Source organism: Bufo bufo, chromosome 2, assembly GCF_905171765.1.
Source record: "Bufo bufo chromosome 2, aBufBuf1.1, whole genome shotgun sequence".
Taxonomy (NCBI): Eukaryota; Metazoa; Chordata; class Amphibia; order Anura; family Bufonidae; genus Bufo; species Bufo bufo.
Window position 1 is genome coordinate 648,239,511 of NC_053390.1, and position 25,091 is coordinate 648,264,601.

Below are 25,091 nucleotides of genomic sequence, written 5' to 3' on the forward strand. Positions count from 1 at the left end.
CTTTAAGCTGTTCAAATTTTACCTTGATGCTGTTGAACCAGATAAGTTTTATCGCTAGTGTTTTTTTGTTTTTTTTTTGCCACACAATGTTTTATTTGCCTTTTTCTTTTTTTCTACAAATGCTGCAATTTGAAAATCATGCCAAGGGACCAAAAAATACCAGTAAAATGTTTTAAAGGCTTTGGACAGCTTTTTTTTAGGATTGCATTTTACTAATTTTAGGCAAAAAACATTTTTAATTTGGTCTTTATTGAACATTTTCAGCCATTTATGAGATACAGGGTTTAAATTTCCGTCTTTTTGCAAACTGTCATTTTTTTATTTATTTACTCTGAATCCCGTCATCTGACTGCTCATGTGTAGCTCTTATCTCTGAGCTTCTAACCTCATAAACCCTCATTATAAGTAAACCCTTATCAAACTGATAAGAATATGGTATAAAGAAGTTCTTATGAACTGTTAGGAGGTCAGAGATAAGGACTATACATAGCCCTTAGTGAAATTAAGATGCTGACAGGTAGGCAGACTTAACCCTTTATCACAAAACCTGCTGAAAATGTTTAATAAAGCCCAACTGAAAAAAAATATTTTAGGCAATAATTTGTAAAATATACATAGTCTTTAAAACACCACTACAAAACACACAGGGCCACATTTACAAATGTGAGTGCACCTAGATTTCGGTATAAATTGTGGCAAAATTTTGCACATCTAGGTTTAGAGATAGTGCCTAGCCCGAAATGGGGATGTGGCTTCACTGGAAAGGGGCATGGCTTAAGATGTTCCATTTTGCATCAAAATTGTGCCACAATTATGTTGTAAAATTCTTTCTCATACTAAGCCAACCAGTGGTTGGTATAGAGTTAGGTCTTAATCATACGTACGTGATGATGTCCATGAGAAGACGATCAGTTTTTCATCCATAGAAAAGCCTGTGAAGGGTCCATTGTTGGCCTATGTGTCTGGACCCATGAAATGTGGACCCATGAAAAGTCCTCTTTAACATAGCCAAGACGGATCCGTCATGAACTCCATTAAAAGTCAATGGGGGACGGATCCTTTTTCTATTGTGTCAGAGTCCCCATTGACTTGCATTGTGGGTCATGACTGATCCGTCTTGCTCTGCATCCCATTAAGGAAAGAAAACAGCAGCATGCTGCGGTTTGCTCTCCGCTTTGGGAACGCAACCAATCGGAACGGAATGCATTTTGGAGTGTTCTGTTCATTTACGTTTGAGTGGGAACAAAACGGAAGTGTTTTTTTTACAGGTATTGAGATCCTATGACTGATTTCAATACTAGAAAATAGAAACGCTAGTGTGAAAGTAGCCTAAGCTGATAAAGGGATTTCCAGTGCAAGAACACTGACAGAACAGGGATTCCATCTGTATTCTGTCAGTTATTTTCATGGACCCATTGACTTGAATGGCCATGTTTGGTCTGCAATACAGACCAAAGTAGTGCATGCTTTAATTTTTTTTCCCACTGACCCACAGTCAGTGAAAAATCATTGATGTGTGAATAAACACATTAATGTTCTTTCTGAGAACACAGCACATATCCGTGAATCACTGGCGTGATAAGACCTTAGACAAACGTGTCTAGCCATGTACCAGATTTATCTATTATTATTTATTTATTAGCCAAAAACATGTGACAATATTGCTCCAAAAAAGTGCTGTTTTAAAGAAAAAAAAATTGATGTGCAAGCTCCCTAAATGTGACCTAACATCTTAGTTTAATTGTTCTATTTCAAACCTGCAATACCATACTGTAGTTCTAACAACATATTCCTAAAAACGATAAACACGTAAATCAAAATGATTACTAATAGATTACAAATATAATGTACGTCCAGTTTTCTCATTCTACCCCCAAAGTTGTTCCGATCTCAGTTTATGTTGTGTATTGTAATCCTTGTAATTCATAGGAATATTTCTACCTAATTTCTACTGTTGTTTCTGTTGTAGCATCTCTGGCAGAAAGGCAAAAGCTGTATATCCATGTGAAGCCGAACACAGCTCAGAGTTATCATTTCAAGTGGGAGAAATATTTGAAAACGGTAAGTTAACCTGTATTTGCCAGCAGGCACTGTTTTCTATTGTATACATTAAAGCATCACTGTCACCCAGATCAACCCTATACAGCCAGACAATATAGCCTGGTAGGGTTGCTAACGCTGATTAAAACGATAACTATCTTTTATCTGTAGGTAGTACCGTTGTGGAGAAATTTTAACTTTTATAAATGCTATTGAGTCATTGGAGCACCAGAAAGCGGACTTATGTGGTTCGAGCACCGCTCCAGCAATGCCCCTGGTACTCCATACTGATCCCCTCGCCTTTAAATCATGCCCTCTACCTTTAGATTAACTGTGGTTTAGCTCTGAGATCCTGCGCCTGCACACCCGCCGTCTGGAACGTCGCGTGCACACAACATCTTGGCTTCATCCTGATAAGCGAAGATGCATACCGTGCCACCACTTCAGGGTTCAGTGATGTGAACGGCATCAGGATAGAGACAAAGATATGCGTATGTGCCGTTCTAAACAGTGAGTGCGCAGGCTATCAATTTAAAGGGAGGAGGTTGTGATTTAAAGGAAAGGAACGTCAGTATGGAGCACCAGGCGTATCTCTGGAGTGATGCTCGGACAACATAAGCCCGCTTCCTGGTGATGTTAAAGGATTTTTCTTACCCGATGAAATCGTTCACAAAAAAACTGACAATGGTATAAATCAACAAAAGGAGTAATACCTTACCAATCCTCAGTAGCTCCTGTGGCTTCACTTTATTGGTCCCCTGTCATCTTTGTTTATCGGGCTGCAGTGATGGCCTGGCATGACACCACAAGGAATTATCATCACAGCAGCTGTCAGGAGATGGTAAGGTGAGTATTAGGCCACTTTTAACCGCTCAGTGATTTCCATCAGTTATTGTGATCCAAAACCAGAAGTGGAGCCTACACCTGGAAACTGCACTTGGTTTTGGCTCACAACCACTGATGGAATTCACAGATCAAACACTGACATGTGAGTCAAGCCTTACTGCATAATTTATTTGAAATTATGTTGTTTTTTGTTTTAGCTTAAAATCTAATTCCCCCTTTCTAACAAAAACCCAAAGCTCTATGTACAATAAGTGTATCTATTTTTTGTATTTTCTCATCTTCCAATTTCAGCACACATCCTCTCATCTTAGCACAGAACTGGGAGCCATATACCATGCTTCTGGACATGATGGGTTCGGTCTTAGACCCATATTTGAATTATTGTCTGTGACCCAGATCTGTTAGGAAAATGGCATCTATGGTCACTGAGACTGGAATTGATGGCTGGACATTGATTTTACATACTATGTTGTGACATAAGCCACAGGTTGTTTTGCCACTAAACTGAAGCTTTAAGGTGCTGTGTAAATTAGTCTTGAAAGTAAAAATAAAATGTGACTCATTAACTAATGGACTGGATAGAGATCTTCTCCATAGAGAAAACACTGGTTACAGGCATCCAGATTCTGACGATGCTCCTAAGCAGATTTACCCCATATTAATTGCTTCAGCCCTTGCTGTATCTCTCTGTCTTTAGCTTTTAGAAAATATCATGTCATTTTAGCATATTGCTTCGTAGTTTGCCATAACTGGAATAGATGTTTTTTTTTCTCTTTTTGTTACAGATCTTTGTAGAGTAATGTGTAGATAATGCATATATTACAATCCATTAGTTTTAGAAGGTTCCATGGGTTGTTCAATTATAGCTCTGTTTTGAGAGTCAATGGTAATAAGTGCTCTGTACCTTGTAATTAATTAAAAGGAATGTTCCTTTCTGCTTCGGTTTAAAGATATATACTGCATGCTGTTAAAAATTGTACTGCATTTAAAAGTGATTTATGTGGAAACTAAGGTAAATGAGGAATGTATTTATTAACAAGAAGAACATTATTTTCTGTTGATTGGTAAATAGTGTTTTATGATTATCTCAATGTTATGTATGACTATTCATGGTAGAACCTAATAAATAGACCATGTATGAATGTTGGAAAGCTCTGTGTTAAAGCCGAATGGCTGTGTGAAGCAAGAGCTCTGTTTGAAAAAGTGCCCTTTCAGCCTGTTATTCTGCCTGGCTGGTCGAAACATGGTGAAGATCGGAGGCCCTAAAACGGTGGAACCTGCTGCTCACCCAAAATCGTCCATCAACAGTGGAGAAATGGATAAATTTATTTAAAAAATCCGCTTCCACCTACGCTAACAGAGAAGCTAAGATGGCGCCGGCGTCTCCACATGCAGCCAGCCGAAAACAAGGAGAGTCTTTTCTCGGCGCACAGGGAGGTGAGGATGAACCCGATACCCTCCCGATATCCCGCTCCTACCTGAGAGACACCCTGACCATCCTCGCTAGCTGCTGCCTTAGAACCGCTCAGTGCCGATATAGGCACTATCAAACAAGATGTCCGCCATATAGGGTGCAGAGTGGAGATACAAGATTACACACAAGTAACCCTGATAGAACACCATGCAGCGGTCGCACAAAAACTACAAGCAGTGCAACTAAACCTGAACTCTTTATACAATGCGATAGAAGATCAGGAAAACAGGGGACGTCGCAACAACCTCCGCTTCAGAGGAATACCTGAAACGGTTGCTCAGGGAGATATCTCTAATACAATTGTGCAAATCTGCTTATCCCTCTTGGGCCCTGATTCGGTGCATGAAGTCTTGCTAGAAAGAGCCCACAGAGCCCTGAAACCTAAACCTGCTCCCTCAGCACCGCCCAGAGATGTCATTTGCAAATTTCTAAGTTTTCCAGTGAAAGAAGCCGTCCTTACCAAAGCTAGAGATATCCAAGCTGTACAGTGGGATGGTCATGATATCCTGGTCTTCCAAGACCTCGCACAATCCACCCTCAAGAAAAGAAGAGCTCTTAAGCCGCTAACAGATTGGCTCAGGGGAAGGAACATTCCTTACAGGTGGACATTTCCCTTTGGTCTCACGTTCGTATTTGAAGGCCGCAGGATGTCCATTTCTTCTCATCTCGATTTGGATCCAGTCTATGAACAACTGAACATCGGCCCACTTGATATCCAGGACTGGGACCCGGTTCAAGACCTAATGGGATTACCAGCCCTTCCTCCTACTGAATCCTGGGATAAACAGCTCACTCCCAAACAACAAAGAACCAGAAGAGGAAACCAGAAAACTACCCCAAGAAGGCTACCACTAGGAGAGTGAAATCTTAATATACAGATGAATATGCTGTCACGTATTACCCCAGTCACTCTCATCTAATGCTGTATCTCCTCCTCACTCCTCTTAGCTCTATTATCCCTCATCTCTCTCTTCTATTTCTTCCGACCATTATCCCCCTCTGGTCTCGCTGGAAAAAATATCTTGAAATAAGGGCACTGAAACAGGTCTTTCTTTCTCCCCTACTTACTTACTACCTACTTAATCACCTAGTGTACTTCACACTATTATTTTTCCCCAACTGTCCTTTACCACTCTCCTCTTATGCTGAGTTTAATGCAAAAGAAAATGTGGTGGTGTTGTTACCAGTTACAATTGTTTAACCATGTTTGTAGTACAAGTAGATGTCTCGCAGATACCAATACTGAGATGTACCAGTCTAGGACCACATTTAATAATGATGGGAGCAGTCCCTGGAAGGCAAGTTTATATCCCTTAACCCCTAAAACGCCATATTTTAGAAATAGATACAGAAGATCCATTGATACTGGATTGAGATGGCCGACTTAACTATAGTCTCTTATAATGTAAAAGGCTTCAACGCACCCTCCAAAAGATGCCAGATCCTCTCATTCTTTAAAGGGATTCTGTCATCAGAAATTAGTCCTATAAGCTAAACATATGGCGATGTCCCTTGTAAAAAACGGAATCCTAAAGTGAGTTTAGTGGTATAGTATTCCTTCCCTGTGCTGGCATCAGCCTCAGGGAAAGAAGTGCGCATGTGCGAGCTCGAGCATCGTGAGATTCCGGCTATCTATCGTTGATGAAAGGAGGAGACATAGGCGGTGCTGGGCTCCTTCACAGGCGGGCGTGGCTGGGCACGGCTGGGCACAAGGAAGGTTAGTCACCTGAGGTAGGCGGATCGAATGAAAGGGAGGGCGGCGATTTCAGCTCAGAAGGCGGCGCTGGGCACCTAAACGAGATGGCTGCAGCCGGGCACCTTTCACCATGAGACATCCCCTTGGACACATTTTGAAGTGATTGACAGGTGATATAAACCTCTTTTTTATGAATATAGAGCCACAGGGGCATTTGATAAACTCACTTTAGGATTCAGTGTTTTACAAGGGACATCGCCATATGTTTAGCTTATAGGACTAATTTCTGATGACAGAATCCCTTTAAAAAGAATAACTGTTCAATCCTGATGCTACAGGAAACACATTTCAAATTTAACCACTACCCGAACCTATCCCATTCCAAATACCCACTTTGGTTTCATTGTGGTTCAAATTCTTCAGCCTCAAGAGGAGTAAGTGTGGGTTTTAGGGGTGATGTGCCTTTCCAGTACTGCTCCCATATACAAGACCCAGAGGGACGCTATATTCTAATTAAGGGATGTATCTCAAATCAAGTCTACACACTTATTAATATTTACGCCCCAAACACTAACCAACGAAATTGGTTTGAAAGTCTCACCCCAATAATAGATACCTTTAAAGAAGGCATAGTCGTTATGGGTGGAGACTTTAACCTGACCTTAGATCCTCAGAACGATTCCACTTCTCATAAATCTGCCCTCTCCCACAAGGCATTACATGCCATTAAAAAATGCTCCATAGTCAGCACCTCATAGACGTCTGGAGAACCCTTAATCCAGAATCTAAGGACTACACATTTTTTTCACATGTCCATGGCTCATATCACAGACTAGACCATACCATGATATCTAAAGAACATCTCCATCTATGCACTAAAGCCTGGATTGACTCAATCCACTTATCAGACCATTCCCCAGTCATGGCCTCTATCTCCACCCCACAAATATCCCCCAGAGCTTTCAATTGGAATCACGTAGTGATCACGGCACTCTATCTAATACTGACGGGTCTTGGGTGCACGTCTTGGTGCGTTCCTTGCTCCACCTCTTGGAACAGGTAAGTGTTTAACAATTTAGACAGCACTCCAATATTGATTAAATGCTTTTTATTAGCCGGACATAGTGGTCCTTTTTAGAACTGAGGCAACGTTTCGGGCAAAAGGCATGCCCTTCTTCAGGCTGGTTGCGTATTCATGGGGGTGAATGGCCGGCCATTCACCCCCATGAATGCTGTCTAAATTGTTAAAGAGCTTTCAATTGGAGGCTTAACGAACAACTTTTATCCTCTAAGGAGCAGATACAAGATATACAGAAATCCATGGAGGAATTCTCCATCTTAAATGCCCTCCCAGAAACTTCCCCCCATGTGATTTGGGATACCCATAAAGCCTACATGAGAGGTCAGTTTATTAGATCAGGTTCAATACTTAAAAAAAAAAAGGAAAGCACATATGGATTACCTTTTGTCAGAAATCCTCAAAATAGAAATTCTTCACAAAAAATCCCTCCAGGAATCCCAGTTATCCCGGCTCAGTGAAAATTATCTCAACACACAATCAGCCAAGTTCTATTTGCATTCACAATATAAATTCTTCGCTCACGGAGACAAAGCATCCAAATTCATGATGAATACGATGAAAAAGAGAAGAGCCCATAATTATATCAATAAGATTACCAAGCCTAACGGTACCCATGTCCTAACTACTAAAGAAATAGCTCAACAGTTCCACGAATATTACCAAGCCCTCTATAACATCCCCCAAACAAAATGCGATATAGACTCCCCTTCAACCTCTCATCCAATAAAACAGTTTTTTAAACAAACCCTTCTCCCCAAGCTGGATGAATCCCAAAAGAAAATACTAAGCTCCCCATTCACACCTGAAGAACTGTTCTTAGCTATAAAAAATCTCCCTAAGAGCAAAGCCCCCGGCCCAGACGGTCTCCCTGCCCTCTACTATCGCACCTTCAGTAGAACTCTGGTCCTTCATCTCCTAACAATATGCAATTTGTCATTAAAGGGCATCCCCCTGTCCCCAGACATGACTAAGGCACACATAACTATCATCCCCAAAGAAGGAAAAGATCCCACCTTTTGTGCGAATTACCGCCCCATTTCCCTTCTGAATTTAGATCTAAAACTCTTGGCCAAAATGATGGCCAACCGTCTTTCTCCCTTCCTCCCGCTGCTAGTCCACAGAGATCAGACAGGATTTGTTAGTGGAAGAAAGGGTAAAGATAACTCAGCCAGACTAATTAACGCCTTATTCTATGCCAAGAAACACTCCCTCCCCCTTGTTCTTCTCAGCACTGATCCTGAGAAGGCATTTGACAGGGCTAAATGGGAATTTATGACCCTCACCGCAGAAAAATTTGGCCTACCCTTCGAGTACATTGAAGCAATTCTTTCAATGTATACAAAGGCTTCAGCAGCGGTGATCGTGAACAACTCCCTTTCCCTCCCTTTCCCTATTAAGAATGGAACGAGACAAGGCTGTTCCCTTTCCCCCCTACTATTCGTATTAGTTATGGAACCCCTACTCCAAACCATTCGTCAAGAAAACAAAATAAAAGGCATCAAGTTAGGGGGGCAAGACCACAAGGTTGCCGCATTTGCAGATGACCTTATGATAACTACAACGAACTCTGAAATATCGTTGCCCATTGTCTATAAGATATTGGAAATTTTTAGTCCATTTTCAAACTTCAAAATCAACCTCAAGAAATCTAACGTCCTTGCAATAGGCATTAAACATTCAGTTAAACTAAAACTGGCCAAAATGTCCCCTTTTAATTGGGAAACCCCTTTCCTCACGTATATAGGAATTAAAATAACCCATGACATAAACAAACTCTTCTCCTTCAACTACATCCCTCTCCTTAAATCCATGCAAGACCAATTGATCAAATTACACTCACCATCACTCTCTTGGTTTGGTCGCAAAAACATGGTCATGTCCTTAGTCCTTCCCAGGCTCAATTACCTTCAACAGGTTCTTCCTATTCCCATTCCGAAAAATTACTACATCACTCTTTCTAAGTCAATTAGATCCTTTATCTGGAATAAGAAAAAATCAAGGATTTCCTTGTCAGTCCTCCAGAGACCTTGAACTTGTGGGGGGATTGGCCTTCCCTGCCCGCTTCTATACAATAGAGCCACCCTCCTGACAAGAGTCCTGGATTGGTTCAGACAATCGCCCCACAAATCATGGGTGGTTATGGAAACCTCTCAATCGGGTTACTCATTTAGAGGTCTCTTAGTAGACACTCCTAACTTCCCCATCAAAGACCTAAATGCTAACCCCACTGTCAAGGCAACCTTGGAGGCATGGAAATGGTTTCAAGACTCTAACTTAGGCATTCCCACCCCTTCACCTATTGTACAGATTAGGGATGTTCTAGACCTTGCCTCTGGAGAACTAAAACAACACATACCCTCATCTCTTCGCCTCTCAGTAACCCCCATCATTTCACTATTTACTGAAACGGGGAACTTGCTGGAAGGTGAGGCCTTCTTATTGGCCATCCACACCCCTAAAGCCAACCCTCTCATCGTCTCCTTTCTAACGAAACATATCATCAAATTCATACCTTACCATGCACTAATTAGACTTCTCACGTGGTTTGAACACCTGATTCAGAACCAATCTCCCCCAATTAAACCTATTTCGCAAATATACAAAAAACTCAACTCACCGATCTTGCCGCCCAAACCGGCTCATATCAGTCTTTGGGCGAGAGATCTTGACTATAATTTCTCCTCTAGAGAACAATCCTGAATAGTCATGACTCCCCACACTTCTTCTCGCTGTGTGAGGATTCAAGAAAACGGCTACAAGGTCTTAACAAGGTGGTATAAGACACCAGACACAACATGTAAATATGGAGAGGGAAACTCGGATATCTGTTGGCGCTGCGGTCAAGAAAGGGGAACCTTTTACCACATTTGGTGGACATGTCCACTTATCCATAACTGGTGGGAAAAGATATTTTCTAAGAGCAACAAAATCTGTAACTCAACAGTCCCGTTGTCTCCCCAATTAGCCCTCCTGGGGTGTCTTACATGCGATACACCCACTAGGATTCCTTTCCTATTCAACAAATTAATAATGGCAGCACGACGATTGGTACCGCGGTGTTGGCTTTCATCCGACATTCCCCCAGACGACCTATGGGTCAGTAAAGTGGATACAATCTACCGGTTTGAAGAAATTGCTGCCTGGGAAAATGGATCTCCTCCTAAGTTCAAAAATAACTGGAAAGACTGGGAGACATATAGAAACTTTAAATAGAGCTGTTACTTATCAATTACTGTTATGTCCTACAACTGTATGACTATAATCAACTTGATGTAACATCTACTCACACCTTGTACTTGTTCTTGTATGGCTTTTGTTCAATCTCTATGCTATACAATTCATATTGTTAAGTGTCAATTTTTTATTGAATTAATAAAAAAAATTTTTTAAAAAGGCATCTGTCGGCAGATTTTTCCCTAGGAAACTGACTGACCTGTTACATTTGCACTTGGCAGCTGAAGGCATCTGTGTTGGTCCCATGTTAATATGTGTCTGCATTGATGAGAAAAATTATGTTTTAATATGTGTAAATGAGTCTCTAGGAGCAACAGGAGAGTTGCCATTACACCTAAAGGCTGATTGACAGGGTTAGGCAGTGCAAACGTCATGATGCCTGGCCCTGTCCATCAAAGTGGAGAGAGCACAGCAGTTGCAGAGAGAGAGGAGCCTCTAGGATTAACAGCAACAACCCCATTTCTCCTAGATGCTCATTTGCATACAGATGTAGTAGACTTAACACTTTAAACTCTTAACTCAAATTTCTTAAGTCATAGTGATATCCTGTAACAAAAGCAATTGAAGGGGTCGGTTTAACATAACTTGTTTTGTTAACACATCTTGTTAAGCATGTGTGTTAACTTTTTCTCAGTAATGTGGGCACATATGAACATGGGACCAACACAGATGCCTTCAGCTGCCAAGTGCACATGCAGCAGGTTAGCCAGCTTCATAGGTACAATTCTGCTGACAGATGCCCTTTAACCTCTTTAGCCACTGTGACGTAGCTGTACATCACAGTGGCTGAGGGTTTTTATGGAGCGGGCTGCTGCGGTGAGCCTGCTCCATACATGGCGGGTGCCAGCTGTATAATACAGCAGGCACCCGGATGCAATGACCGGGATCGGCGATGACGCCAAAACCAGTCCTTTAGCCCCCTCAGATGCTGCGTTCAACAGTGATCACGACATTTGTGAGGTTAGGCAGAGGGATGCGTCTCCCTCTGCGTTCTGATCGGAGCCCCCACAGTGGATTTGTGGGACTCCTATTGGTTACCATGATAGCCTGGGCGCTGCTGAAGCTTCCCAGGCCTGTCATGGTAAACTTCCTGCTAAGCTGTGCACAAATGTCTGAATACCAATCGCCCTAATAGATCTTTGTAAGGGTGAATGGGACAAAGGATCCCAGGTTCTAGCCCTCCAAGGGGGGGTAAACAATAAAAAATAGACATAACCAGTATCGCTGTGTACAAAAATGTCTCAACTATTAAAATATAAAAAGATTTTCCTGCACAGTGTACACTGTAACGGAAAAAATAAAACACGATTCACCATTTTTTGAACATCTTATCCCCCCTAAAAATTAAATAACAGTAAACGGAGCTTAGCCGCGTGGGCCAGCGGTAAACAGTGAGAAGGCCTCGGTGCTGCTGGAGCAGCAGAACCCCTTTAATTGCTGCCATTAAAAAAATACAACTTCAACTGCAATATTTTCCAAGCTTGTATTACATGATTTTAGATGTCAGTTTTTCAATGCTGTGAGTAAATAACAATTTAGTAAGTGCATTTTATGCTTAAAAGTGTTTCCAGGATTAGAAAAGCATAACTGTTACCTTCTAGAAACAGCAACCTCTAGTCAGATGTGGATCTGTTTGGAAGAAAGTATCCATGTTTTGTAAGTTTGAACAACCCCTTTGGCTAGAAGGATACACATAGATTCCCACTGTATCAGGACATGTCAGTTTATAGCTTAACTTCACGTAAGGACTGGAGTTTCACATATGACTACATTATCACTCAACCCCTTTACTTGTTAGTGTCCTGGACCCTACAGTATATCAAGAGTTGTTTGGTGGGGTCCATACACTATAGAGCTGCTTTAACTGATCCTGAGTTTCAGGAACAATGTGGTCATTAGTGACGTTCTTTTAGTAGCAAGATAGTATCTGTTTGCCCAAACCATATGTACCATTATCTGTATTTTTCATATCCACAGCATGCCTATTATGAAAAAAGTAGAGAAATACTTTTGGCATATTAAAGGTATTTTCCAAACACAGTGTTTTTTTAAAGAAACAACGAACAAGTCTATAAAATAACAAAAGGACTCATATTTAACTTAAATTGTGAGCCCCATTGGGGACAACGTGATGCTAATGTAATGTAATATAGTAGCGCTATATGAGTGCATAAAATAAATATTTACCTCACTAATCCCCTGCCCATCCCATGCCAATGCTTCCGTGGTCCCTCACCAGTCTCTGTTTATCGGGCTCCAGGGATGACATGACATGTGGTTGCTGCAGAAAATCTATGGCTGTAGTGGTGACATGCTAACATTAGAGATGAGCGAATCAAAGTTTACGAAGTGGAATTAGATCTGAATTTCAGGAAAAATTGTATTCACACTGAAGCCAAATTTCCTTACGCTTCGTGGTAACAAATCACAATATTTTTTCTTAAAATGGCTGCTGCACATGTTAGGACATGGAGCAAAAAACTCTGGGAACAAGGGATCACCCACAATGCAATGCATGCAGCCAGCCCCTGTGATGTCACAGCCCTATATATAGCCTCAGCCATCTTGGATTCTGCCATTTTCCAGTGTATTTAGTGCAGGGAGAGATGTGACAGTGCTAGGAAAGACTTTATTGTGCTGAAAAAACGATTTAGAAGTTCAGGGAAAGATTATTCATAGTGTAGGGAAAGTATAGGGAGGCATCATCCACACTATAAAAGGAGAACAGGGTCTAATAGGAGAGTGTACAGCCTGGGTAATAAGAGTGATTCTAATACACCTTACTGCACTAACTAGAGATCCAAATTTCACTAAATAACAGCTCAGTTATTCTGGAAAACCTTGCTTGTTATTGGGGTGCAAGTGCTGTGTGATACAGCAATTTACGGGGTGTATTAATAGGAAATATATGTACGTCCTATTAGCTGTTCTGCAGTGATTTTTGATTGTTATTCTTTTATGGGGGCGCGGGGGGGGGGGAATTAATAGGAAAAAGAATATGTCTTAATTGCCGTTCTGCGGTGAAGTTACATTTTACTACAGCTATTTACAAGGTATATTAATAGGAAATATACGTATGTCCTATTAGCCATTCTGCGGTGAATTTTGATTGTTATACTCTTTTTGGGGGGGGGGGTGTATTAATAGGATAAAGAATACGTCTTTATTGCCATTCTGTGGTGAAGTTACATTGTACTACAGCCTTTTTTGGGGTGTATTATATCAATTTAGGGAGTCTGTCATCATCATTTCACGTTTGTAACCCTTCCCATAGCTTTCAAGCATGCTTACAGTTAATAAAAACTTTACCTTTAGCATCAATCCTGGACTTATAAAACCGTCAAAAAACATCTTTGTAGCATATGCAAATGAGGGCTCGCAAGTGCCCAGGGGCGGCGTTACGCTCGTAGGTGCCCTGCTAGCTCAGCCTTTTCTTCGCTTCCCCCCACCCCTTCCTTCCCTCCGCTCGCCCATCCTTTCCCTCTGACCGCCTATCTATGTTTCGCCGAGATCCCACGCCTGTGCACTCAGTCCGTCGGCCGGCGCATGCGCACTGCGATGCCCGTTCCTCGTACGGCATCACAGTAACTATTGCGCATGCGCCGGCTAACGACGCGAAAACACAACAAAGGAGGCGGTCCATCGGCGCATGCGCATTAATTACTGTGATGCCGATGGACTGAGTGCGCAGGTGCGGGATCTCGGCGAAACAACAAGTTAGTAGATAGGCGGTCAGAGGGAAAGGCTGGGTGGGCGGAGGGAAGGAAGGGGCGGGGGAAGCGAAGAAAAGGCTGAGCTAGCAGGGCCTGAGCCCCCAGTGTCATCTAGCAGTTTTGTTTTGACCAGCAACCCAGCGGTGCTTGAATGGTTGACTCGGTCTTCAATTTTGTCGCAAGTGACATCAGACACACCCCAGCCAAGAGTCGGTGGATTCCTCTGATACCACGCTTAGTTGGCATGGCCTGTGAACAGTCCCTGTGTCCCCAACTGTCTTCAACCTGCCTCTGTCATTTTCTGTTCCCTCTGCACGAGAAGTATTATAGGCCGTAGGCTCAGCTCCACTTTTCAGCGAGGACGAGTTACTAGAGGAGAGTCAGCAGCTACCGCCCAGCAAAGATCCGTAGGAGACATCTGCCGCTTCCACCGGTAGGCGGCCAAGTAGTGATGATGAGAGTCGCATGGGAGCAGGTGTTGTGAGCAGTCAGGCTCCTGGCCCTGAGACCGTTGAGGGGACATCAGTGACGTGCAGACAGTAGCGGATGATAATGAGGTAGCCGATCGCACTTGGGAGACGGGTGAAGAAGGGGCTTCATCATCATCATGAAAAAAGGGTGGCAGCTTGCGCATGAGGCAGCGGCTGAGCCGTCAGCAGGGTGGCAGCAGTGGGAGGTCGGGAGCCAAACGTACCAGGGGTAGACCACCCTTTTCACAGGAGCCTACCTGCCTGGAAAGTAGCGGTGCAGGGGTTCACGCAGGCAGTCAGTCCGCAGTGTTGAGGGGAAAATTTCATACTCGGCGGTGTGGCAAATTTTTGTTAAGCCGCTGGAAGAGGTGAACGTGGCCATTTGCCAAATTTGTGGGCAGAAGGTGAAACATGGCCAGGGTGCCAATGTTGGCAACACGGCCCTGTGTCAACACATGCAGTGTCACTATAAAGTGGCCTGGGAGAACCGTGGCTCTGATGTGGTTGTCCAGCCTGCCGCAGCAACCTCTGCATTACCCAGTGGCATGCACCCGATTTCATGCATTCAAGGCTCCCCCACCTCAGCTGGAGGGAGCTGTCTGTCCTTCCCACCGTCGACTGGTCCTAATGCTCCTGCTCCTCATAAGTCATTTTGTCAGCAATTGATTGCCAAAAGACAACAGTATGAGTGCACTCATCTAACGGCGCAGAAGCTGAACGTGCTCCTGGCCAAGTTGCTGGTGCTGCAGTCCCTCTCTTTCCAAGTGGTGGACTCTGCACCATTCAGAGAACTGATGGTTTGTGGAGAGTCCCAAGCCGTCATATCTTTGCTAAAAAAGCAGTACCAGCCCTGCACACATATGTAGAACAGAAGGTGGGCCAGTCCTTGAGGCTGTCGGTGTCTGCCAAAGTGCACGGCAGCTCCGACGTGTGGAGCTGTAAATACGGTCAAGGACAATATATGTCCTTTACGGCCCACTGGGTAAATGTAGTTCCTGCCCAGCCACACCAGCAACTTGGCCAGGTGACGCCGCTTCCACCTCCACCTTCTCACGCCGTTGGTCCTTCGACAATGTCTGCCTTCACTGCAGGGACCATTTACAGTGCTCCTCCAGCATACCACATGTGCAGGGCAAGGCGGTGTCACGCTGTTCTGCACCTTGTTTGCCTAGGTGAACGGAGTCACACAGGGGAGGAACTGCTCCGCATCCTTCATCAAGAAATTTAATCCTGGCTTTCTTCTCGGCAACTCAAAATTGGAACCATGGTGACCGACAACGGGAAGAACATGGTGTTGGCGCTGCGTCAAGGAGGCATGATCCATGTTCAATCTGGTTGTAAAGCGGTTCCTGAAGTCTTCACCCCCATCTGCAAGACATCCTTAAAATGGCCATGAAACTTTGCATGCACTTCAGCCACTCGTACACTGCAAAGCACACCCTCCTTGAGCTGCAGAGGCAGAACGGCTTCCCACAACATAGGCCAATATGCGACGTTTCCACCCGTTGGAATTCCACCCTCCATATATTGGACCGATTATATGAGCAGAGAAAGGCCATAAACGATTTCTTGATGATACAGGTGGACAGAAGTACTCCCCTGTGTAACTTCGATGTTAGCCAGTGGCAGCTCATGCTTGACACCTGCCGTTTTTTCAGGCCCTTTGAGGAGGCCACTTTATTTGTTAGTCGCCAGGGCTATGGTAGTGAACAACGTCATTCCACTGATTCATGTCCTGGAGCAGATGCTGCTAAATCTGGCTGGCTAGGGGACAGGAGACGTGGTGACTACATCTCACAGCCACATGAGCCCTGTGGGAGCTGAACTAGAGGAGGAGGAGGACATTTGAGCACAAGCAATGTGTAGAGAAATGGGTGTTTTTTCTACACAGGTGACAGGAGAGGAGGAGCAGGAGCAGCCGGAGGAGCTACAGGGCGATGAGGAAGACAAGGCAGATGACCTAGACACACTGTGGTAGTATGCAGTGGAGATGGAGGCAGGGAGTCCCTCCGAGTCACTTGCGCAAATGGCCCGATGAATGCCAGTTGCTTGCGTAGTGACAGCCAAATTGTCAACATTCAGCAGAGGGATGACTACTGGCTCTGCACCATGTTAGACTCTCGCTACCAGTCCAAAATGGGGGCCTTTTTTTACACCCGCTGAGAGGTAGGACAAACTGAACTACTATCGAGACATCCTATGTAGTCAGTTGGCCGCTGCCCATGTGTGCCATCGCCCATCCTCATGCACGTCTGAATTGGGGGGGGGGGGCTTTGCGCTCAAGTTCCACTGCCATGGCTGCTGGGGGGGGGGGCGGGGGCAGTTCCAGCTCCATCAGCAGCAACTTAAGTCTAGAGTCGCTGATGAGCAGTTTTCTTCACTAGTGATGAGCGGGAGGTGCCATATTCGATTTCGCGATATTTCGCGAATATTCGCATGAATATTCGTGTTATATTCGTCGAAATCGAATATTCACAATTATTCCAATTATCGCGAAATTATTTTTTCGCATATTGCAAAAATTTATCTTGATAGTATAAGGCAACGTTCCTATGCTAATGACTATGGCTAGGCTAATATGTGTATTTTACGAAATTTCGTAATATTGCTCTAACTTCGTCTCTTAGAATATTACGAATATTCTAAAAGACGAAGTTAGAGCAATATTAAGAACATTTGCAAAAGTCAAAATTGCGATGCGAGTAATATAACACGAAATAGTCGCATGAAGATTTAAACTTAGCACTGCTATATTCCATATTCTAGCCTAATATGGAATATAGCTGTGCTAAGTTAGCACTGCTATATTCCATATTAGGCTAGAATATGGAATATAGCTGTGCTAAGTTGAAATCTTCATGCGACTATTTCGTGTTATATTACTCGCATCGCAATTTCGACTTTTGCAAATGTTCTTAATATTGCTCTAACTTCGTCTTTTAGAATATTCGTAATATTCTAAGAGACGAAGTTAGAGCAATATTACGAAATTTCTAAAAGACGAAGTTAGAGCAATATTAAGAACATTTGAAAAAGTCGAAATTGCGATGCGACTTATATAACACGAAATATTCGCATGAAGATTTCAACTTAGCACTGCTATACTCCATATTCTAGCCTAATATGGAATATAGCAGTGCTAACTTAGCACAGCTATATTCCATATTAGGCTAGAATATGGAGTATAGCAGTGCTAAGTTGAAATCTTCATGCGAATATTTCGTGTTATATTACTCGCATCACAATTGCGACTATTGCAAAATTTCGTAAAATACACATATAGATTAGATTGTAATTTAGCTAATATGGAATATAGCAGTAAGTTGAAAACGCCACTGACTGGAGCAGCCAGGAAGCCAGGAATCCAAAGGACAGGTAAGAACAACTTTAGGGAAGTGGGAAAGAAAAAAATATAATAAAAAAAAAGAAAAAAAAGCGAATATTCGATTTCGTGAATATATAGAACGATATTCTAAATATTCGCGAAATCTCGAAATTGCGATATTCGCGAAAAAAATTCGCAATTCGAATATTCGCGCTCACCACTATTCTTCACCCGCCTACTGAAGAAACTACTCACCAGCAGCAGCAGGTAGGCGTAGAGCAGAAAATGAACTAGCAGGTTGTGGCCTACTTGGAGTGCACCCTGCCACCCCACATCGAAGATCCCCTGGACTACTGGGCAGCCAAACTACTGGGCAGCCTTTCATCTTGCTCTGCTCCACCTCTGCCTTCTCTCGTCTTGCTCTGCTCCACCTCCGTTGTCTCTCGTCTTGCTCTGCTCCTCCTCCACCGCAGCCTTGCTCTGCTCCTTCACCACCTCGCTCTGCTCCTCCTTTGCCTTGCGTTTTGCTCTGCCCTCCTGCCTCTTGTCAGTGCAGTAGTTTGAGTGACATATGACTAAAACTCGGTGGGACCTAACCAATAGACCATGGGGCAGCTAACATATAAAGCAGTAAGTGATCTTGCTGCCATCTGCTGCAACATTACCAAGACTTTGTACAAACATTAATATGTGTCACCAACACATGTGTCTTCACTCCAGTGTCAAAGGTTGTCCACCTGTGATGTGATACGCATATAAATAGAGACGTCACTGTGTACATACATGATGTGTATATCTGTATATATCGTGTGTACTGGGCTCCGGTAGACTGATGGTTTACATTGATGGCGTTTTCATCTGCATCACCCTTTGTGACCGACAGCCCACTACTAACTGCTAACATAACCCCTGGCTATTTCACTACTCCTTCAGGTAAAGACTGCAGTCACTGTCCATGGGGGTGATTTATAGGGGTAGAAGAACTTCATAGTTGAAGTCAGCTTCCTCGTGTACCGCTATTTTTTTTGGGTGGAGAGTGACAGCACCACAGAATGACCCCCCCCCCCCCCTCCCCCATACCAGTTGTCACTTCTAGCCCATGTGGAGCCCTGTCCTCTTCTTTAAAATCTCCCAAAGAAGACTTCCTCCACGAATTTCCCTAATAGGATCTTACCCCAGTTACATGGATCGTAAGAGGCGTCCCTACACTGCCACACACCACCCCATACAGTATAATATCTCCTTGTGGCCCACCGCCCCATACAGTATAATATCTCCTTGTGGCCCACCGCCCGATACAGTATAACATCTTCTTGTGGCCTACCGCCCCATACAGTATAACGTCTCCTTGCGCCTGCCCCATACAGTATAACATCTCCTTGTGGCTGCCCCAGTGCCCCATACAATATAACTTCTCCTTGTGGCTGCCCCATACAGTATAATGTCTCCTTGTGGCTTTCCCCATACAGAATAATGTCTCCTTGTGGCTGCCCCCATACAGTAAAACGTCTCCTTGTGGCTGCTCCCATACAGTATAATGTCTCCTTGTGGCTTTCCCCATACAATATAATGTCTCCTTGTGGCTGCCCCATACAGTATAACGTCTCCTTGTGGCTGCCCCATACAGTATAACATCTCCTTGTGGCTGCCCCAGTGCCCCATACAATATAACTTCTCCTTGTGGCTGCCCCATACAGTATAATGTCTCCTTGTGGCTTTCCCCATACAGAATAATGTCTCCTTGTGGCTGCCCCCATACAGTATAACGTCTCCTTGTGGCTGCTCCCATACAGTATAATGTCTCCTTGTGGCTTTCCCCATACAATATAATGTCTCCTTGTGGCTGCCCCATACAGTATAATGTCTCCTTGTGGCTGCCCCATACAGTATAACATCTCCTTGTGGCTGCCCCAGTGCCCCATACAATATAACTTCTCCTTGTGGCTGCCCCATACAGTATAATGTCTCCTTGTGGCTTTCCCCATACAGTATAATGTCTCCTTGTGGCTGCCCCATACAGTATAACATCTCCTTGTGGCTGCCCCCATACAGTATAACGTCTCCTTGTGGCTCCCCCATACAGTATAATGTCGCCTTGTGGCTGCCCCATACAGTATAATGTCTCCTTGTGGCTTTCCCCTTACAGTATAATGTCTCCTTGTGGCTTTCCCCATACAGTATAAAGTCTCTTTGTGGCTGCCCCATACAGTATAATGCTTCCTTGTGGCTGCCCCATACAGTATAATGTCTCCTTGTGGCTGCCCCATACAGTATAACATCTCCTTGTGGCTGCCCCAGTGCCCCATACAGTATAACTTCTCCTTGTGGCTGCCCTATATAGTATAACGTCTCCTTGTGGCTGCCCCATACAGTATAATGTCTCCTTGTGGCTTTCCCCATACAGTATAATGTCTCCTAGTGGCTGCCCCATACAGTATAACGTCTCCTTCTGGCTGCCCCATACAGTATGTCTCCTTGTTGCTGCCCCATGCAGGATAATGTCTCCTTGTGGCTTTCCCCATACAGTATAATGTCTCCTAGTGGCTGCCCCATACAGTATAACGTCTCCTTCTGGCTGCCCCATACAGTATGTCTCCTTGTTGCTGCCCCATGCAGGATAATGTCTCCTTGTGGCTGCCCCTATACAGTATATTGTCTCCTTGTGGCTGCTCCATACAGTATAATGTCTCCTTGTTGCCCTATATATCGAGATAAATTTATTAATATCGTTATCGTGGGAATTTTTTGATATCGCCCAACCCTACTCACAACTATGTCACTGGGCCACTCTGTGGTCTCCTCATGCTGCTGCCAACTCACCACTTTGCCACCTCAACACTCTTTGGTCTCCTCATGCTGCTGCCACCTCACTATTCTGTCACTGGGTCTCTCTGTGGACTTCTCATGCTGTTCCTACCCTCCCCACTCCATGACTGGACCACTATTTTGCCTTTTTGGCCTAGATGACATCACCATTTATTTGACCATTCTTCTGATCTGTCAGAAGGAAGGAAAAATGAGACACACAATGAATCCTGTCTATGTAGCAGCTGTAAGGCTTGTATGACATGGTCCCTACTTTGCATCAGAATTTGGCTTATGATTTGGTAGCCAAAAGCAGGAGTGGGTACAAAACACAGAAGACATGCAAATATTCTGTTCACATGTCATCTCTGTTTTAGATCCACTCCTGCTTTAGCAATACTGATGGATTACTGACCATATGCTGACCAAGTTAACACTTTTTCCACCTGCACTGTGAATGTTTACATGGTGTGTTCAATAAAAACATGGTAACATTAAATTCTTTGTGTGTTATTAGTTTAAGCATACTGTGATTGTCTATGGTTGTGACTTAGATGAGATCAGATCACATTTTATGACCAATTTGTGCAGAAATCCATATAATTCCAAAGGTTTTACATACTTTTTCTTGCAACTGTATACTTTCAGTCCAGAGTTGTACTCTTAAAGGGAACCTGTCAACTCCAAAAAACATTTGAAGCCTCCAGCAGTTTCTGAGAGTAGCCAGCAGTGTGTTTCTGACGATTGTTTTGTTCCTGAAGGTAGATGCGGCAAAAGCTCAGAAAACGTTCTTTTATCCCCTGCCGGCGCGCTTCTCTAGTCATGCTTGAAGTCAAGAGGGCTGCGGCCTCCTTGGTTCAAGTCAAGATAACCACGCCCCCTTCCCTGCCCCTTCGCTGTAACTGACAGCGCTTATGCAGAGAGTTCGGCAAAGCCAGCCAAACTGCCGGCTGTCAGTCACAGCGAAGGGGCGGGGAATGGGGCGTGGTTACCTTGACTTGAAGCAAGGAGGCCGCTGCCCCCTTGACTTCAACATGTCTAGAGAAGCACACCGGCAGGGGATAATGGAACTTTTTCAGCACTTTTGCCGCATCTGCCTTCAGGAACAAAACCATAGTCAGAAACACACTACTGACTACTCTCAGGTACTGCTGGCGGCTTCAAATGTTTTTTGGAGGTGACAGGTTCCCTTTAAAGTGAATTTGTCAGCTCTTTCAAGCATATCTAACAAATGGCAATGCATGTTGGGTCTATTTAACATCATAACTATAACTTTGTTATGGCTGTCGCAGTTTCCGATTGTCAGAAAATGAAGTTTGTGTGAAATGCAGTGTAAAACTGCTGCCGATTGCCCAACGAACAAGCAAACAAGCTTGTTCAGCATGCTTAAAAATCAGCGCTTGTCGGCAGCAGAGTGTGCCGTCTAGTAGCGATCTGCCAGCAAACCACTAGACAGTATGGCGACAAGCGATGATGTTGTGCTTTTTCATAAGTGTAAACAGTTATATCTACTTATTTTAGATATAATGGGTATTCATTGCCTTTAAGAGCAATGATGATTTTATATTCACTGTTTTGTATGGATTTTCATGTAGGCCAAAGTAAGTCCATGAGAAGATTACTGTGCTGTTTAAAAGCTAGTGTTATAGTAACAATATATTATACATTTAGAAAGTTAGAAGATACACCGCACCTGCAGATTCTGAGGCTTCATTGTTTTTCCTATCTGAACATGAATTTCACAGTGTGAGAATTGTCTAGATGTTCCTCAAAGTATACATTCATGTATCAAAGTTTGTTCCTCGGCCCTGAGACAAGGCCTCCAGACGTCAGAGGTGTAGTAGTGAATATATCAGGCATGTATGAGTTAACCCTTAATGGTATGATGCCTATTGCTTATACAACAGTGCCACCTAGATATGAGCAGTTAATACTACATCAGTAGCAAAAGTGCATTCTGGGTAGTATTATGACGTCAGGCTCCTTATCAATGCACACACCCCTCCAACAATGATTGGAAGTTCCAAACTCGGAGGGCGTGTTCATCTGATAAGTTTTGGGTTAAGAAACCAGTTACCAGAAAGGGAAAAAAAAAAAGAGAGAAAAAAAACAAACAAACAAAGAAACATTTGGATTATAGATCTCTGGAGAATCATTGGGATTATCGGTAAAAACTCTTGAGAGCTGGCTGCCCCAAGACTCTGCACATCACTTGACCCTTGGGTAATGTATATTTTTGTTTTATGTAGTATTGATCTAAATTAATTGGCTTGATACTTAGTCAAATACCCGCTCACTTGCGGACGTGTAACGTTAGTTGCTACATCAGTATTGTCTCTGATTTCAGTTACGATGCATATAACTGAATAAAGGGGATAATATTGGAGAAACTCTCTGTTGGGAATCTTTATATTCCCTAGTTTGACATCAAGCCAATAATTTATAAGTTTTGTTGCAATACTACCATTATCTGAGTTTGGTCATCAATTTTGGTGGAGCAAGGGCTCGTATCTGTCATCTTCTTGATTGAGTTTTCCGCATAATCCATTGATTGTATATCTCTCACAAATTTAAAGCTGTATTGCATAATATTCTTGTGTTGGTTGAGTCTTGTTTTGTTGGCATCATATAGTGGTGAATTCTGGGTACTGCATATCATTGTATATTATTGAAATTTATGTTGATTCATTTTTGATTGTATATTAAACTATTGTATAATAAACCATTTATATTTTTGCATAGACGCTTGTACCCTGTTTTACTGATTGCACAAAATAATCAGGTTCTTGATCGAACTCGTCTTGAGATGATTATGTCCATCTCACGGATCAATATTGTTTGCATAATTTTTCTTTTGATCCGCTAAATTATTATTTTTTTTCTTTATATAAAGCATTTGCTTTATATACCCGACAATGACCTAGCGATCGCTCCTCCACATGCTGCTGAGGAGATCACTGCATGTAATAGCAGCGGTCCCCTCTGTTAGTGAGCAGGGGATTGCCGGTAGGGAACACTTCTTTCCTGACAATCGCTTGCTAATCTGCCTGTCTAATACATACAGTATCTGAATTATAGTAGGTCTGCCTCACACTTGCAAAGTGACAATTGTGTTTTACATAGCAGCAAGAAGTGATTTATGTTTTTTCTTCTTTGTAGTACATAACTCAAGAGAACCTGGATGGTTGGAGGGAACGCTTAATGGCAGACGAGGGCTTATTCCACAAAATTATGTTCAGTTTCTCTAGCTACATGTACCATATGTGACAAACCGAAGCTGTACATGGTATCCATGGATTTCCGTTCCAGTTGTGTTAATGGTGTCTTGTATTGTGACTGCCTGAACCATATGACCAGACTTTAGCTGGTAAAAAAAAAAAGGTCATTAAAGCAAAGGAAACGCAATATTGCCAAACTGTACTGAAAGACTTTATTACTGTATTTTTTGTAACTTGGTTAGCTATTATACTGTTAGATTCCTATGTCACTCATTTCACACTTTCATTCCTGGTTAAAAAAGCTAATTTGTCTAATTTTATATAAAAATAAATTGTGTGATGTATTGCCTCCTTGGCAACGAATGTAAGGCAAATAGCATGCATGGCTCACCCACTCAAGGCACCAATTTGAAACCAGTTAGAAATGATTCTTCACCTTTGCCAGTTTTATGTTGCTTCATCTTATTATAAGGGCATGATCACTTTTGGAAAAAGTTAAATTTTATATTCCTTTCTTTATAAGTTCTCTTTTTGTAGCAGTCACAGATCTGGTTGTTGTTGTTGTTTTGTTATTTTTAAGATTTCACTTGAATTGTATTATTTTTAAAGTATATTTACTACAGAAATGTAATTTTATCCTAAAATAAAATATTAGTTCTTTAAAAAAAAAAGCTAAATCAAAGCAAATATATATACGCTATGTTTTCACAGAAAATTGTACAAGATAACACGCTGTGTGTGATCAATTTTACTTGGTTTAGGCCTTATATATATATTTTTTTTGTGCAGCACAAGACTTGGTAATGGCTTACAGTCTGGATACATTTAAAGTGGTTCTGCAGAAAAATAAACTACATAAACAAAAAACATGTAATAAAAAAAAAAATCCTTAAAGGGATTTTCCCATCTCAGACAATGAGGGCATATCACTAGGATATGCCCCCATTGTCTGATAGGTGCGAGTCCCATTGTCTGAGAATGGAGGGTGCACCGCGCATGCGCAGCCGGTCTCCATTCATTTCAATAGGCCGCCAAAAGTAGCCAAGTGAAACCCGGGGTCCTCCAGCAACCACCATGCCTGGTCTGTTCTCGGTGCAGGTTCCAGTACCAGAGGTGGGACCTGCACCTATCAGACAATGGGGGCATATCCTAGCGATATGCCACCATTGTCTCAGATGAGAATGCCTCT

The 25,091-nt window shown here is 42.9% G+C and overlaps 1 protein-coding gene across 1 annotated transcript in view; it reads left to right on the forward strand.

Annotated features, from left to right (window-relative positions):
- Positions 1–24,562, forward strand: part of ARHGAP10 (Rho GTPase activating protein 10) — a 351,925-nt gene extending 327,363 nt beyond the window's left edge. The window contains exons 22-23 of the mRNA XM_040418526.1: positions 1,970–2,061; positions 23,844–24,562. Coding sequence (XP_040274460.1) covers positions 1,970–2,061; positions 23,844–23,932 — 181 coding nt within the window. The 3' untranslated portion in view covers positions 23,933–24,562. The remainder of the gene's footprint in view (positions 1–1,969; positions 2,062–23,843) is intronic.
- The last annotated feature ends 529 nt before the right edge of the window (positions 24,563–25,091 follow it).